General features: G+C 36.2%; 1 protein-coding gene across 1 annotated transcript in view; it reads right to left on the reverse strand.

Annotated features, from left to right (window-relative positions):
- Positions 1–3,934: 3,934 nt before the first annotated feature.
- SYN2 (synapsin II) overlaps positions 3,935–18,301 on the reverse strand; it is a 130,062-nt gene continuing 115,695 nt past the window's right edge. The window contains exons 11-13 of the mRNA XM_088522879.1: positions 10,659–10,719; positions 6,688–6,931; positions 3,935–4,153 (exon numbers count right to left, since the gene is read on the reverse strand). Of these exons, the coding sequence (XP_088379005.1) occupies positions 4,018–4,153; positions 6,688–6,931; positions 10,659–10,719 (441 nt within the window). The 3' untranslated portion in view covers positions 3,935–4,017. The remainder of the gene's footprint in view (positions 4,154–6,687; positions 6,932–10,658; positions 10,720–18,301) is intronic.

The raw sequence follows: 18,301 nt of genomic DNA on the forward strand, positions 1-18,301 counted from the left end.
AAAGATACAAACAACTCAAGAATTTGCCCTTAAACAGAATCCTTACTCCTGACGATTTATAAATCCTTAAAGTAGAAAATGGCTGGTTGGGATTGATCAGAAAAACAGGCACATATGGGTGAAACAAACATGGTTAGAAGGAGAGGGAACATGGTAACACAAGCCAGGTGTAAAGAGTTGAGTTCCCAATTAATCCTTTGTTAGCACTTCGTTTCATCAGATTAGCACACATTTTATTCAGTTTCTGTTGCTACCCACCACTAGTACAGAACAAAGATTTAGTTGTAAAACTTGATCCCCTTCTCCTTCATAATGCACACCCTGTCCTAAAAGTCTGCTATGGGAAGTGGATCCATGTTTTAAACATCACATCCACATTTTTAAGCTGATACTCCAGACAATATCAATAATTCCTTGTTTAGAAATATACATCTAAAATAATATCCATGTTAGAGACATATTGTGATTAATAAATACATCTGTGCTGGCATTTATGCCAGTTTAGACTGTATTTCTTAAATTACTGTGAGTCAGTAATCCTAGTTATTTTTGGTATTGGAAAATAAACTCTACTAGTGATCAAAATTCGTAGATGGTTGAGTTTGCAGCACTGGCATGCTTGACGGTGTTTTTAGAGGGGAAGAAGAAAGCTTTATGTAAGCTTACCTAAGCAGCCTCTTACTCCAATGCCTTAATGGTTACAAGGGATGAGATAGCTGAGCGTCCAGCCTGAAGAGGAATCTCAGTGCTCAAACATAGGCAACTGGTTCTGTTTCTGATACTCTTGTGTAGCCTCTCTTGCCTCCAACTACTGCGTCTCCTATAGAGCCTGTATCAAAGCTGACAAACTGTGTGACTATCTGGGTTACGAAGATAGGCATCATGAGAGGAGATCTCAAATGGCCCTAAACAGCCGGACTCATTCAGCCACTTGCATCCAACCACCTTGCTGGCAGCTGCTGTTGAGGGACAACTTGCTAACAGATTTATCTGCAGTATTCAGCCCAAGATGGCAAGAACATTGTCAATGCACAAGCATGCACTGACTCAGTTTTGTAAATAGGAGTTTTATGTTATCTCTTCATTGGCTAGGACCTCAGAAAAGTAACTTTGTTCTTGTGGAGCAAAAGCCTAAAAAGTACACACAATATTTACAGAGTACCTTAGTACTATTTTACTACAATACAGAAGATTAAAAAAAAAAAATGCAGTACTGTGCATAGAGACCAGTGGTTTCACAGTCTGCATTGCCAGGGGAAAGGTGCAAATGAAATACAGATTTCAGGCTCCCAGGCTAGTATTCAAAAAGCAGAACAACCACAGGCACTCATATATTTCTGTGTTTATGCAACCCTAGATAATATTGTATTGGATAACTGGGTATTTAGAACTTGCATACAAATTTAAAAGATAATTTATTTAAAGAAGTAAGAAAAAATGGACCAAAAATGATGGAAGAGCCTTTTAAAAAAATTGTATTTTTGTCTCATTGGTATTTTGGAGGGGTATTATAGACTGCTTAAAAACGTCTTAACCATGAAACACTACATCAGGAACACAAGCATGCATCAACTTGCACATGACACGCTTTAGCATGCTTGGAGGTATAAAGAAGCTTTGGCATTGTGGAGAGGCGATGTGTTATGTACATTGTGTGGGAGGATACACCATGCAGATTTGATTGCATCATCTTGCTCTCTTTTTTCCTTTTATTTTCTTTCTTTTTTTTTTTCTTTCTTGCAGATGGTAAAACAAAGACTATAGTGAAACCTGTTTTCTCCCAGGAAGAGGTGGGAGGGAATTTTTTATGAACAAGAAACTTTGCCTCAAGTCGTAATCTGGGACCTGGACTAATGAACTACTTGTAATTCATATTGTACTAAATATTGCTGGAACTAGGCATGTACTAATCATGAACCATGCCAAACTATGCATAATTGCTATGCTTTCTCTGTAGCAGTAATTAATTTGCGTTAGCAACTTTGATTAATCTTTCTAATCTAAAAGTAAAGTGCTTCTCAGACATGAAAGGGTTGTTACAGACACGCAGTGAAGGGTGTTTCAAACAAGCCGGGGGGGTGGTAGGAAGGGAGCAAAAGTTAAAAAAAAGCAAAAAAAAAGCAGTACATGCCTATGCAGTAAAAAAACTGTTAACAGTTAAAGTGTTTTTATTTTGTGACAGAATTCATGGTCTAAACTACAGGCTTCTAAGCACAACATGTTGCTCCTGAAGTGAAAGATATGTACCATTAATTCAAAGAGAGGGTTTATCTTTGAGGCCTGCTCCACGAGGGTAAAAGGGTTGTTCGCAGATGGAAGGCACTGCGATTCCACTCTATAGAGGGCAATGCTATGTATTTAAGGATTTGTGCTGTTGTAGGGCGAACTTACGCATAAAGTAATTTTAGCCTTAACCTGGAGGAAAGCACTATTCTAGGTATGATTGTTCAACTACCACATTGAGTCAGTCCTCACTGACAGTATAAAATTGGTGTCAGTTGTATTAACTGAGATTTGGCTGTGCCTGCTTTTCAGGAAAGATATTTGCTAAGATCAACTTAGAAACTTTGACAAAAAAAGAGCTATCTGATGTTGATGTATGAATTTAATTCTGACATCACTGAAAATTAAAGTTTCCATGTTGTACTGCCAACCTTGGCCTACAATGTGGCTTGCCATTCAGAGGAAGCTAAATCCGAAAGGACTTAAGTTGTCAAAGGGCGACTGTGATTTCCTACACTTCATAAACTGATGCTACCAGATCTATAAGAAATACAATTTCTTAGGCAGAAAGATGTACAAATCCATTAAAATTCCATACTGTTTTCAGTAAGTTAACCTTGTGTTACCATTTTATCCCTCAGACATGTTAATATTACAGTTGTTTTCTCTTTTTGCCCTGATACCGTTGTTTCCTGGCAAGGAATATTACTGCATGCAATTCATGATGGGCAGAATGACATGATAAATTTCTTAAAATGCTGCTGTCACCTCCAACTCTGGAATCAGTTCTGTTTTAACAAGTTAGAGAAATATTTTTTTAAAATATAAACTGTTAGAAAATTTAAATCTGATTCCTAAAAGTTACATTTCTTATGATGCCATCTAAAAAGGAAACACACATGACATTCTGTTTTCTTACGGTTATGGTTTGTGTCCAAATATTCTGCAATCACATCAGTACACTTTTGGTATCAGTCAAAATATATAGTATTTACAGTTGTTGAAACAAGCTTTGTAGGACACTTTTTTTTTTTTTTAATCAAGCATGGGACTTTACATTTATTAGAAGGTTTTCACAAAAATAAGGGCTACATCATGCAGATTTTTTACAACTAGAATCAGTTATGGTTACAATTTGGAAATAAATTTAAGTAGACACAAGGAGATACAGTGGTACATATACACACTCCATTTATGACATTAATTTAGTGTACTGATAACTCTCAGCAATACATCAGAAGTCTACAATCAGCTTATGAAAGATTGTTTAAGGAGGAAGAAAATGCTTCAAATTCTCACACTATTTAAGAGGCTTGACAAGAATTTCAGTGAGAACTGCCTTTTAAATTTCGGAGGCAAGAACAAGTAAAGACTACACTCTTGCGGTACAAAACATTTACACACAAAATACACATGCATTGCAATGCATTGGGAATGGGTAAAGCAAGGAGAAACCCATAGCTCAATGCCTTATTAACACAGTTCTACAAAGGAGTCTCAAATGGGATGATACAGTTCAGTCACAGTAAGGCCACAATATTACAATGGATAAGGACCTTAAAATTCAGCATTCTTTATTAGTAATAGAGCCTTTCCTTGTTTGTACATTTGTATATACTGTACCTGAATGGTATCTCATCAAAGTCTTTCTTTCCTTTTTTTTTTTTTTTTTGTTTAACATATTGCTTAGTACAACAGTTAGCACAGTAGAGGTGGGTATTATCACAGGGAAAACAAAACCTATATAACATTCACATCATAGACTATATGCTGTGTGCAATTAGATGAAGCTGGTTAATCAGAAAAAAGACTAGCAAATGATTTCCTCAGGTTTCGAATAGTTTCAGCTTTTGCTTCGTCTTCGTTCACAGATGATCGGAAGAAGGATGATTCTGTGAAACTGAAGGCATTTGTCAAAGACTGCGACTTGCTGCAAGACAAAAACACAACATATTTTGTATGGTCATATTATCTGCCAGCTTCTGTCCACATATAGCTAGTATAATTTGTATAAATTCTGAGAAAAGGAATTTTTTTTTATAAGATGAAAACAATTTGCATTTGAACAAAATAGATGTTCACACAAGCGATATAGTTAGATGCAGCATGCAGAGCTGCAGCAATACAACACATTCCTTCCATACTTGGATTTAAGACGGAGGAAAATCTTTTCTTTGGAGAATACACCGCCTTTTTTTACAGATCTGAAACACTGGATCCCAGTAAATCAGATGATGTAAAGTAGGACTTAGGGGAAAAAAACTAGACCTGCTGCTAAATCCAAATCACCACATGAGAAACCCAACATATTTGGGATCATTAGATGTGTTCCTAAAGGCTGTGAACAGTTATTGCATAAAGAAAAGTGGTGCATCAGAAAGAATTTGAAGATGTGTCCTAAAGTTGTCATGTATTTGGGCATTTGATCCTTATGGAGACTCAATGACACTTTGTATCTTTGAAAGGAATTCACAAAATTAGATCTTGAGTTGCTTTTTGGTAAGCTGGTAGTCTAGCTATGCTGCTCTGGTTTTACTGCTATCATGTAATGTGGGAAGCCTCTATGTGAGCATTAGTAACATAACATAGTGGAAGGAAAATGTCTGAAGTTCCAGATTAATTCATGACTTGTCAAGAAAAGTAAGTTTTAAAAAGTAAGCTTGAATTGAGCTGGTACAAATTATTGAGTTACAATCTTTTTACAATGACATCTATGCATTAGTTTAGGTAGCTATTAACTTCATTTTTGGGTCAGTATAACAGAAATCTTGGCTATAGTAAAACTGAAATATTTTTCTTATTCAGATTATCTTATTCCCTCTATGGTTTGCTACTTCTCTACCTTTAAACTAATAATGTACAGCAAACAGTGCTACAGGCATTTTAGGTTTTTCATAAATTATAGTTGTGTTAATGAGAATAGACTGATAAATGTTTGTTTGTACTCACTGAATGCGGGAGGGTGGGAAGCAGCACTTGACTTGATTAGTAACACAATAAGTAGCCTAATTAAATATTTATTCATAGATTAATAACATGTACATACAGGTTAAGCAACAGCATGTGGGTGAATACAAAGCATGCACATGCAAATAGAGTTAGTCCTAGAGGCAGGAGATTTGAGTCTTCTTGTGGACCTAAACTGCTTCTTGAAAAGTTAAAAAATCTACTCCTATTATGGCTTGCATCTTAAAAACTTTAATTTGTTCCTTAAAATCTTTTAAGTAGAGACTATTCCATTTCACGAACATAAAAAAATGAATGAACTTGGATTTGAAGATGGGACTTAAGAGAAAGGTGAAGACTGGAAAACTATATGTAGTAACTCTGTTTTTCTTAAATGTCAGACATTCACAAGTTTTCCCAAACTAAATTATAGTATTCTATCTTTCTTATGAAAACTAACCCACCTATTCTTCATGTATACGTAAATAATGGTGAATTGATCTGAGTTCTAAGTCTATAAACCAGAATAAATGCACTGTCCTAGGAAAACACTTTATTCAGAAGTAGCCATCCTTGCATCTTGCTACCTAAAAAGTCTAGTCAGTGAATTGTACTCAGGCAAGAACTCCAAATTGGTTCCCACTGGTATTAGTATATGGGCGGGTAGAAAGGGGGGATGCATTTTGCTCGGATAAAGCAAAGATTACATGCTGGTCTTGGTAGTTATCAAAATGAGTAGACTGCACCGTTCACTCTTTACTGGCAATACTGTGTGTCAGGATCACTACGTGAAGAAACAGTGAATCATTGCTATTACCTGCTTCGTGTTTTCCATTTATTGAGTTAAAACTGTGAGAAGATTCACTGCTAGAGATCCTTTCTGCATTCCTTACTGTAGCAGGTGGCAGGCTGGATGTAGCAGTCATGTACTGTGCACTATGATCGCGTGTGTATGAGGATTCTGCGTGTCCTGCCACCTTCCCTGCAAAGCACCTGTGTGTACTGCTTGTGCTGGCTGCTCAGTGGCAAGGCATAAGCATGAAAGAAATGTGACTGTAAAGACACAGAGTTTGGCAGCCTGTATCTAGCATATTCATTTAGATTGTTCCTGAGATAGGCCTTTAAAAGCTGGAATCTGCTGTTTGAGTGAGTGCAAGGTTAAAAATTGAAATAGGTGAGACTTCCTCTTTCCTGTGCAGGCTTGCAGCACAGTCAGATCATCGGTCAGTGACATAAAAAAGAGGAAAAAATGGATATGAGAAAAGATGATGAGTTTTAAAATCTGACCTAGTTGGGGCAGAAAATATGCAACTGATTAATAAAACACTGGATAGTACTTAGAATATAACGAATAGTATGCTGTCATTAACAGAGGTTAAGTTTTAAAAGAAGTTTTAACATCATTTAGGAACATATAAAAGCATTTTTCTGTATTTTAGACTAGCTCTGAAGTTACAGTTAGACAGTAAATCAAATTATATTGTAAGGAGAAAAGAAAGCTGATAAAGCACATCTTACTTAAGTTGCGGATGAGACTGAGGCTTCTGTTGCGGAGCGGGCTGTGGCTGCGGCTCTGCTTCCACTGACAACCGGCTGCTGGAGGGAGCTGGCGCCTGGGCACGCGGCTGCTGCGTTGTAGGTCCAGGTGGGCGCTGGGGCTGGGAAGCTGAGGGCTTTGCTGCCTGCCCAGGGGGGAACATGCGCTGTGGCTGCAATGGCTCCTGGCTTTGGGATTGCATTCCTTGGGGTTGCACTGGGCCCCCTAGGTTCAGTACAAGAAAAACTTCATAATGTTATAGTATCACAGACTTCCCATTAGATTTCATATCCAACACTTAAAAATAGTATCAGAATTTTATTAATTCTACTTTTGAGGCAAAATTCTATTAATATGAATTAATATGTACTGCAGTTCAATGTACTGAATACCACAACACACACTTGGTACCTTAATAACTTGCTTGGAGCCCTCTATGCTTCATCCTTACAATTGCTAAGAAGTACCAAATTTAGACCAGCTGTAGCTTTACTGACTTCAACTAAAATCAATGGAGTAACATGATAATTTGGGGTCAGCTCAACGATAGCCTGTGAGAGAATGGAATATAGCAACAATATCTTTTTCAGCAGTACATCTACTGCTTGCTGTGCAGTTACTGCAATTTTGTTCCGCCGAATTTTTAAAATTATTTTTGTAGTGTTTCAGATTCACTCCTATAGCAATATAACAACTTTATATTGTTATTTGCTGGCTAATTCTGTCTTTTGATAACTTATATTACACTAAAGAGTTAAATGTTAAGAACAGTACACAAAACAGAAGAAAATCATTACTAATTCTTTACCAAATATATTTTTTCCCCTTACAAGGAAGTACATAGCAAAATATTGTAAGAAATGTGGAACTAGCACATGTAGTAGATACTTAGATTGTGAAATCCATTGCTGAAAGATGCTGCATCATCATATGGTTGTTTTTGGTGTTCTCACTGAAATTGTGCTGTGTCAAATAACTGCGTGTTACTGATTTTATCTTGTATCAGATGTCTGAAAGTGGCTTTCTTGGGTGAGTTACCTGTTAGACTTTTTATTCTTGCATGTGACAAGGCTCACAGCATATTTGAATTAAGCAGAGGAAAGAACAGGATGAATTTTGAGATGCTTGTTGAATGCTCCAGTCAGGATAAGAGCTTTGCTGAGTAGTAAATATTATACAACAGATCTAGATATTCTGAACATTTGGAAATTTTCTGTATTACATCTATTTAGCACAAGTAAAAGATTTTATCTACTCAGGTCTCTGAAAAAAAAGCTCATATCTGGAAATACTGTTGTAATATGAGTGTTCTTTCTAAAATATGCTGTTATAGTTAGCTTTCTATCCATATGAGATTCCAGTGTACGTACTAATGCTTTAAGAAGCTCTAATATAGTTACTTGTAGTAGTGTCTTGTGGTGTAGAAAGATACGTGGCATGTACTATATGTTAAGGAATGTGCCTTCATCTTTTATTAATTTGAATCACTTTTGTAGGAAATATTTGAAGGTGATAACATGGTCTTGCAACAACTTAACAATGATTGTTTGCTTATTATTCTCCCTTCACTCAGTATTGAAAAACAGAAAAGTTTTTTTTTTTCCCCCACTTGCACATACAGGCTTGAATGCCAGAAAATTTACACTGAAGACAGATATAACTTTCTTTTATTGCACATTAAGCTGTACAAGATATTTCACATAAAAGATATACTGCTGTAACACTTCCAGCATTTGCTCACTTTCTTGCAGCTGGGTTGTACAAAAGGCAACAATCATGAAAGAAACTTTTACCAAAAATAACCCAACAAAAGTGAACATTAAGCCTACACTGTAAAACATCTGTTCCCTGTTATCCACAATATTGCACCTAGGCATGCTTACATGCAGAGAGACATTTTGGCTTGCTTCTTGTCTGTGGTATGTAGTAATAGTGTGTGCCCTTGTAAATCCTTTACAGTCAACAAGCTGAAATCCTATCTGTAACACCCATCTTTTCTTTGCACACACAGCTCACAAATGTCCTGTGAAAAGCACTTGTGAATACTTGTACTACTACGTGCAAAAAAAAAACAAAAAACAAAACAAACAAAAAAACCCAACTCCTTTAAATAAAATCAGTCATCAGATTCATCACCTCAGGACAGTTTGGTTTATTCACTCATCGGTGTCTGGAGGTAAGGATTTGTGAACCTGATTCCAAGTAGCATTTTCTTAACATGGAACAAAATAGCCAATACTATCATCGGAATGATCACTAACCCAGACAAATGCTGATCACTAAAGCAAAATATTCATGTAATTTACTGATAGGTAATAAACAATAGCACTTACCACGAACATTTAAATAGCTAATAATGCATACCTTAATTCTCACCTTACTAGCCAGCTTTTACCAATAAAAGAAACACTAAGGATGATGATTCCTACCGATAACTTTTTTTCCAGTGTTTGTAGGGAAAACAAAAGTAGAACATAAGGCCCTCTTCCCTTTACACAAAATTCTTTGCACAAAACTACTGGTTACTAGTCCTCTTTGTACATATGCTAAATTAAAATTGCAGTTTTGTGGCTCACTCACCACTAAGTTTTATGGTATGCTAGCTTTTGTGTCTAGGCTGGGTTGTTCACAACAGCCTGCCTGTATATTTTTAAAATATTTCTGTAATATTTACAGACTCAATTTGTTGTGTAGAAGTCATAAATAATATAGCTACAGAAAATCTAGCAGTTGTCAGGCATCTCAAATATTTTTGCATGATTGATTTAAAGTAATTATTATAAGCCCTGTTTATGTGGATTATCCTGGAATACAATATTCTTTATAGGTATCTTAGCATTGAGTTAAGATTGGTGAGTTGGTAAAGGAAACAGCAGGCATTCTGTCTTCCATTCCAACCAAAGGGCTAGATCCCCAGCTTGGTTAAAGGTCTCTTGGTCTGCGATCTCCCAGCACCTCTGAATTTAAAAAATGAGCTATTATAGGAAGTTTAACCATCCTTGAGCAACTTCCCACCAAAATATCTGGAAGTTAATCCTTAGGTGAATAAAATATTTTGGAAGTATTTGCATTAGTTTTCAATAAAATCACCATAGATTACTAAATCAGAATAACAACAAAAGGAACTAGTTAACTGAAATAAGATACATGCTCACACTTTCGCGGAGATATTGCACATAGGTGGCCCATTTACATAGCTTTGTAGCTAATAATTTAATGCAGAATTACTAAAAATATGAATACAGTATGTAAAATAGAAGATATTTAAATATTCCTTGGGAAAAACAGTATCATATCTTATGGAGTCATTGAAATACTAGAGTTGCACTTCTTCCATATAAATTAACCTCAAATGTTAACAAACTTTATAAAATTATAAATAAAAAGCCTCACTAGCAAATTCTCATCTAGACTTTTAAAAATATATCTGGATCACCTGCCTATTAGTCATGCACACACAAAAAAATAAAGACTATGGGTATAGTGCGCACACACTCACAGAGTAAGCAAAAGTATTTAGATTTGAACCTCAGTTGTATTTTACTTAATGATATATAATACTCAAAAAATACTGTCTAACCACCCATAATGTACAGTTGCACTGAGCTCTAAAGAGGCACATTCTTTGTACACTGTTGACAACAGCCCTGAAATCACAAGTTTTACAGAGAAAGGTAGGTAAGCATTACACGCACAGACATGAACAGGTAAACAACCAGACGCTATAGTTGACAGTGCATAGTAAAAACACAGTCCAGGTCAGCACTGAAACAATGCAAAAACTGAACAAAACTGGTATGTTTGCTTTTAAGATTGTACTTTCTTTTTTTTCCTTTTTTTTAATTATTATTTTTGCTTTAACCCCTGCTTTTATTCTCAATTGTCTAAGTAGCCTGGACTTGTTTTGGTCCTACTGCAACGCCATTACAGTCGAGAATGTACTGTAAACAACCTTGAGGTGGTGGTCGCTGAGGTGGGATTTTGTTTGGCTCTGGCTCCTTTAGTGATCCACTCTGGAAAATACATTTGAAAACAGAAGAGAGAAAAATAATTAGAGTAGCTCAGTTCCAATTTTCCACTAATTTGTCTTTATTTTCATTAGAAATCTCCTTATTGGATTGGGACTGAACATAATTTTAATTTATTCCAGATAACATTTTCTAGTTTAGTTGCTGCCTACCATGACATATGAATACTGGACTAATCCAAAGTTGAGCTCTGAAAAAAATTTGCTTTCTCTTTGCAGCACATGACCATGACACAAGGACAGCCTTCCTCAGGAGTGCTCATGGCTATTTGTGCATGTTCTATCTCCTTCATTTCTTGTACCTTGAAGCACTTTTTTTGGATCACATTGGTTCTGCTCTCTTTTTAGGATAGACTGAGTAGAAAGTAGACTTCAACAGATACCTTTGTGTAATTTAAAAAGTAATTTATTTACAATTAAATTCCTTTGCAGCTGGAAGCACTGACACTGCAGAATTGTTTTAGTGGTAGTTTCACTTTGATTCTTTAACTGTAAATGAAACGGGAGATAGACTATTCTAGGTTAGCTGTTTTGCTGAAGCAAAATGAAAAGAGGAAGCAAAAACCACAAACAAATAATGAAAATAATTGAAATTATTTCATGCTACTCCATCTGACATGTTATTAGAAACACATGTAATACTTAACTTTTCAAAAAAAGGAGATTTATTTGGCAGTATCCTTTTCAACAATATACTTGTCCAGGGGAAGAGATGGGCCTGAACCAAAATGTTGGAGTAGAACACCCTCTGGGAACATAAGCATTTGAATCCAAGCTTTGCCTTGGGCCCATCTCTAATATTTTAAAAAGAGAAATATGTGAAATCACTGGACATAATAAGTTGTGTTTTTAAAGGATCTAGAAATTAAATTGCAATCTGTCAAGAGGGAAAAAGCCTAGAATGTATTAAATAGTAAATGTAAAATAATTAAAAATGTTTCTTGCAAAATTTGCTGATTTGTTCTGATAGATTTCTATTTGATCTTAGAACTGTAGAAATAAATCTCCTAATGATAAGAACCCCTACACAGCAATCTGAAAATGGTAATTTTTAAAGGTTGCAAGACATCAACACTATTGCAGCCATAAACAAAAAGAAGTACGACAGGTTCAAAACTCAAATTATTCAGAAGAATTTCTTCAGAAAGAAGACCAAAGTAGGGGTAAAAATCGTATGTACAAAATGAACATGGGAAATTCTGCTCCTTCTAACAACTGACCTAGCTACATAGTTCTTGGTACGCAACAATGGAAAGATGAACGAAAAGCAGAGCATTTCATAAGGAAAGACACTGCCACCAGAAAATTTTAAATTGCTTTAGGGTGGGTTAGTGTTTTTTCTCTTTCGTTTGTCTCCTTCCTTTGATTTTCTGAACCACATGTAAAAGCTAACCTTCTATCCAATGCATGTTTTGGTGGCATGTTAAATATGTGTGGTATTTGCTCTGTATAATGCATTGGAGTTCACTGAAGCAATGTGTATATACATCAGGAACTCTCTGGATACTGAAGAAATTAGCGCAGAGACTGGAAAACTCAAAATGTTGCCCTGAAGGAACCAGCTCCTTTCCAATTCTAGTACAATTATTCTGATGTATCTGGCACCTTCCTTTGTACGCCCTTGGGGCATTTGCGTGTTCATTATTACTGAGAGAGCCTGCTATTCTCCTTTGGTGTTGTAGTATGACACATTAAGTGTGCTCTTAAAGGGAAAGTAGGAATATCTGTGTTCACGGGCCTCCCATTGCTTCTTTCTGGAGGACTGAAATGATCATCTCACTTTTGCTAGAGAGCAGAAACTATGCATATTCTTTAGTGAACATTCCTACCAATACCACGTGATAAGCTCCCTAGCCATACAAAGAGCCATAAAACAATCTGTATAGCTCTCTTTATATCTCCTTTTATTAGCCAGAGGAGGACTAAGAAGAATATGAGTGTTTATTTTATTCAGAAACTGAAAATACAGGCTGGAGATTTAAATTCACATCTACTTTACTGTTAAAGCAACAGCTGGCAGTCCTCTGCTTCCTCCATGCCTGGGGGCCAAAGTAAGTCTGCAGTTTGTTCTTATGCTGAAGCAGTTGTGGGCTTTATCACACGCAGCAGCTACTGACTTGACATGACACCAATATTGATGCAACTTGCATCTTTCTCCACCTGACAAATTATTTATCCTAACTTAAGCTTTCAATGAACCTTATAGAAACTTGCCTGAAAGTTCAGCCTTTGTGCATCATCTGTTGAAGATGCATTTCTCTCTCTCTCTAGTCACCGACTGCAGCTGTCCTGACTTTACCACCCACACATTTTTTTTTTTTTTTAAAGTAGTTATCACCTGGTGATTCCAGGGACCTCACCCACACTCCAGGCCAGTCACATGGGTATATTACTCTTGCTAATTAGCCAACCCACCCAGGCTGACCCAAACAGAATAATTACTACTACTTTCCTAATTGAGAAATCTTACTCATGTTTTTTCAATGTAGTAATCCAGTCATTTTTCAAGAGTTTTTCTTTCAGACAGTCAGAAATCTTGATACGTGATGTTAAAGACAGGCTTTGAACTACAGTCTTGTTGCTGTCGTGAGCCAAGACCTTTAATAAAATCCAGGCTGTTTCTAACACACCAGTTTTTGGCAAATCAGCTACAGACTGTTACTGCTCACCTCTCCGACGTGGTGTGCCAGTGTAATTGCAAGAGCTGCTAAATTCTTATAGGTAACATAATCTCTCTGAACAAAGATGCTGGACTAGACCTGTCCTGCAGATGTATTCACCCTTCTCGTTTTTCCCCTTTGTTGCCCAGCCTAGGAGCTCATCCTCCTACCAGCTTCTTTTAGAACAAACATATTTTCCTACATCGTAGCTCTAATCTAGCAACATGCCTACTGCTTAGCTCTAATATCGCAGGAAGCTAGGATAGAGCATAGAATATATAACAAAGTGGCTCTGAACAGATTCTTATTTGAAGCTGAGGGCTAAAAAGCAAAATTAGCAGTACAGAAACTAGAAGTGACCATGTTAAGTAAGATTTAGTATTACTTTAATGAGGTGCAGTAACTGCTGTGGTAGAGGGCCCTTCTTTTGGCTTTCATTTTATAGAACACAACTTTCATATCATACCCAAATCCCCGAAAGAAAAGGGATTGCTGATAGTAAAAGTACTTAAAATTGCTTATTTGCAGAATCTCACCTGTTCAAAGGAGATTTATTGTTTATGTAACTTTTTTAAAAAAGGACCAACTTTACTTATGTAAACTTCTAAGCCACATGAATGTTCCAAGTATGCTACAGAGATTTCTCAGCTTTGGGTATAGTAACCAATACTTTGGCTGCATAATAGTCTTTAAGAATATTTGTTAGGTTAATTATAACTAGAGAGGAAAACCCTCTGCTTGTCTAGAAGATAGATGTCTATAGATGTCTCTGTAGCACTTGACTTCCTTTCCACATGTACCTGAAATAGTCTCCTCAGAGTATTAGGGGTAGAACTGGAAGAGAGAGGACAGTTTGGTCTTCAGAGCATGTTGCATTAGGAATTGACTGGTAATACTACTTTTTTTTTCTACCTTTTATATGTATATGCATCCAGGTTGATTCATATATATTTGAATTTCGAACAATCTGAAGAATGTTGAAATGGGTTGGAGCAAAAGCAGCAGCTTGGCAGGGAAACAGCCCTTGGGCAAAAGAGATGCTAAACTGGGTCCTAGTAAAAATTGATTTTGATTTGGCTGAGTTTGAAAATTTTGTGAACTACAGTTGGAGCGGAATAGTTGTTTTGGGCTTTTTTTTTTTTTTTTTTTTTGTAATGAAATGATAGAAGCTTTTCATAGATATCTCAATTTCTGAAGGGAAAGTCATGTTTTTCAAGTCAGAAAGTATAGGGATCAAGTAAAATGCCAAAATACAAACTGAGTTACATCCTACAAAGGAAACAAAGAGTACCAAAAAAACCCCAAACCCACCAAGCAACAGGAGAATTAAGCGGGGGTGGGGGGGGGAGAGGAGGGCGGAACTAAGCATAGGGGTAATTTAGATAGATTCATTTAGTATTGAATCTCTACTGAAAGTATGTTTGAAAGGTGTCATAGGTACAGGAGCACAATGAAGATGGAAGATCAGAAAACAGCCACAAATGAGATGGACATAAAAATCAAAGATCTGTTGAGCTGATAATGGTCAGACCAGATATTCTCCATCACAGAAATCAGAAACAACTGACTGAAATGCAGAATTCAGTACCAGATATTTTTTAACAAGTCACCCTGGAGAAGGTGGGTCTTAATACTGCTAGATTTACAGTGTGAGTAAAGGAGAGACAGGCAGTTAATGAAGAAAAACTAATGGGAAGTAGCTAATTGCAGCATTCTGAAAGGAAGAGTGAATCTAAAGTAGAATTTTCATTAAGTTGGCACAAAATAGTACGTATATGTTCATAAAATATATAGATGGTACAAAGGACCAAAATATCCTGAAGAAAGAATGGCATATGACTGTAATTAATATACATATATATATATATATATATCTCAAAGTTAACAAATAAATGCCCAAAGTCATTTATTTATAGACTAATAACATCCATCTGTCAAAAATGCAGATGGAAAAAAAACCCAGATGGGCAAAAACCCAATGGAAAGATGTGTAGGCATTAGTTACTAGCATGGAACTGCAGTAAGAAAAAAAAAAATCTTATTGCACATTAAGTATAAGTAAGTTTCAGACATAATGCTATCGATTATTTTCGTCTCTCTAGCTCAAGAAAGAAAAGCTGTAAGCTGATCACATGCAGAAAAGTGCTATTAAACTGACCAAGCAGATGGAAGAGTCTGCTTGAAAGAGTATATCAAGCATTTAGAAGCATTTGGCTTGCTTAGTTTAGCAAAACAAAGGTTAGCAGGCAGCACAGTTCCTTTTTATAAATATACTGTAGTCATAAACAAGCCAGCAGGAGAAGAGCTAGACGAAAGGACAATAAGACTAAGATGAAATGGGTATAAACCAATCGAATCAATCTGGAGTGCAAATTAGCTGGTATTTTTTAATTTATCGAAGTGGTGAGATCTTGGAGTAACTTTCTTATATGGAGAATCCAAAGTGACACTCTGCAGGACCTTGTTGCTTTATACAATTAGTGAGTATGGCAGGCATACTTACCAGCTGCTGTACTTCACCCTACATGTGTTGAACCAAGCATAGGTGACTTACAATTTCTTCACTGCACTGCTACTCTTGCTGACCAGGATTACAGAGTTTTTGCTACTTATTCTATTGGGTATTCCTTGTGGACTGCAACAGGCCTAGTTACAGCTAAAATGAGAGATGTGGTTAGGCACACCTTAAAAAGAAGCCAACTTCATTTTGCCTAGTGCAGTTGCCAGCTAAAGGAGAGTTGGCTCCTTTGCTTTGTAGTTTTTTTGGAACATCACTAACGTTCAGTATCACTCTTCTCCACTGAGGAGATCTGGAAGAGATTCTCAGCAACATCAATGCCACCCTATAGTTTCTTCATTTTGAGGTTGCAATAAAGAATACAAAAACCAAAAAACAACAACAAAAACCCATCTGCTGTTGTTCTTAAGCACAGAACTAATTGCTAAGATGAGGAAAGAAGCTATACAGCTTAATTTCTGCTTGGAGTACTATTGTACTATTTGCAACGCACACTAAAAAATATATTTTAAACATCAAAAAATATTCCAAATTAGACTTTGCAGATCAAATGTTTTCTACTGCTCGATAACTTAATACTTGCTAAAGAACAAATTAGACTTTGCAGATCAAATGTTTTCTACTGCTCGATAACTTAATACTTGCTAAAGAATATTGTCCTTTTTGAGTAATTTTTTTAGCACAAGTTTAATAATAAATACACTCACAGGCACTCACCGCTGTTAAAGGCACATTCCAGGCTTTTCCTTGACAGACTGAACCAGCTGACATCCATTCCAGGCCCATTTTCTGGTATTCTAGTGACCAGAAATCATTGCCCTCCACCCCCCTACTCCCCCAAAATTTGAGGTCTCTAGAGACAAATTAGCATGTTGCCTAAACAGGGAGAAAGAGTTACCTAAGGAGCAGCAGTATTTGTTGAAGCTACATGGTTTCCTTCCAGAGCCAGTCAGGAACCCTGATGCAAAAGGAGGCTGTCATATTTTATTTCTTAAAGAAGATAGATTTGAACATCCTTGTTGAAAAAGCAACATGAGAAGTCTGCAGCTGCACAGCAGCTTTCAGTCAGCTTTTTCCAGTGAGAGAATGACTCCCCCTAGACGGCCACGGAAGGCAGGCCACACGACAGCAGTGAGCTCCCCCTGCACGCTAAAGCGGCTGGGAGCATCATGTGCATGCAGGGTTGTGCCACGAAAGCTGTAGGAAAGATGAACAGGCAAGTGGAAGTGGTGCAACAGAGTGGAAGGTGGCGGCCTTGCACCTTCCTCACTGTACACAGATACCCTGTGTACACTGGGGATAAGTTATTTCCTTTGATTCTGGGATCCAGGCACTTCAACTCTGGATAATATTAAGCAGTTATCTATTCCTCAAACCTTAGAGAAAATATACACATTTTTTGTTCTTTTTCATTTCTACTTCTTTTTGCTATTCACAAGAACTGAGGAAATCTGGTGATATCTGTCACTTGTGTGAAGAATACAGAATTGATCCTGAATGAATGCTTTATTCCAAGACAGACAGAACAGCCTTATGGTATCATTTTACAAACGATACTTGAAATGGCCTATGTGATGTTTAAATATAATTATCAAAGAATTTTGTAAATTTAGCTGGAAAGTGTCTCAAATATTGTCTTTGATTAGGAAGCAGAAGCTTAAGATCTTAGTTTTCTTTTGTTATCCTTTGTGTTTCCATAAATTTATATTGGATGTAGAAGAATAAAGACTGTTTTTCTTGTATTTCACAAAGATAACATAAATAAAATGGTCCCCAAAATTGGTTAAAAATATATCTTTCTGGTTCTAAATATACACAGCTAAACATTATATATATATCTGTATCTGTAGATGACTGCATTAAAGTTTATTACATATTACATTAATGAAAATAAAAAATACAGCAAAATGGAATGACATTTTTGAATAGGGAGCATTTAGTATTTGCAAAATGTATACTATGTATACTCTCATTTAATGTAATGCCACTTCTGTAATGCAATATAATATGATAGAATACTAAATCCTACATAATTAAAAAAAAAAAAAAAAAAAACACTAATCCAAAAAGAGCATGGGCCACAAGATGTCGCTATGAATCAAATTACCAAAACTCACAGGTGTAGTAAGGCTGATTAGCTCTGCAATGAACTTTCAGTATTTCAAAAATGAATTTTAAAAACTGTTTTAACATTACAATTTAAGAATGGCTTTTGTCTTACTTTTTGAAAAGCATTTAAAAAAAATTCATCAAGTATATATGCCCTCGCAATATTTTTCATTTTTTCCTAATGAGTTCAGATTCTGTTAAGATTCACTTTAGATTCTCTGTCAAGATTTTTAGGAAGGCACTTTGCTGCTACTTGAGCAGTTTTGCTTTTCATCATAGCA

This window comes from Tinamus guttatus, unplaced genomic scaffold (genome assembly GCF_059628265.1).
Source record: "Tinamus guttatus ecotype Peru unplaced genomic scaffold, ASM5962826v1 Tinamus_guttatus_pri_ptg000169l, whole genome shotgun sequence".
In the NCBI taxonomy this organism is placed as follows: Eukaryota; Metazoa; Chordata; class Aves; order Tinamiformes; family Tinamidae; genus Tinamus; species Tinamus guttatus.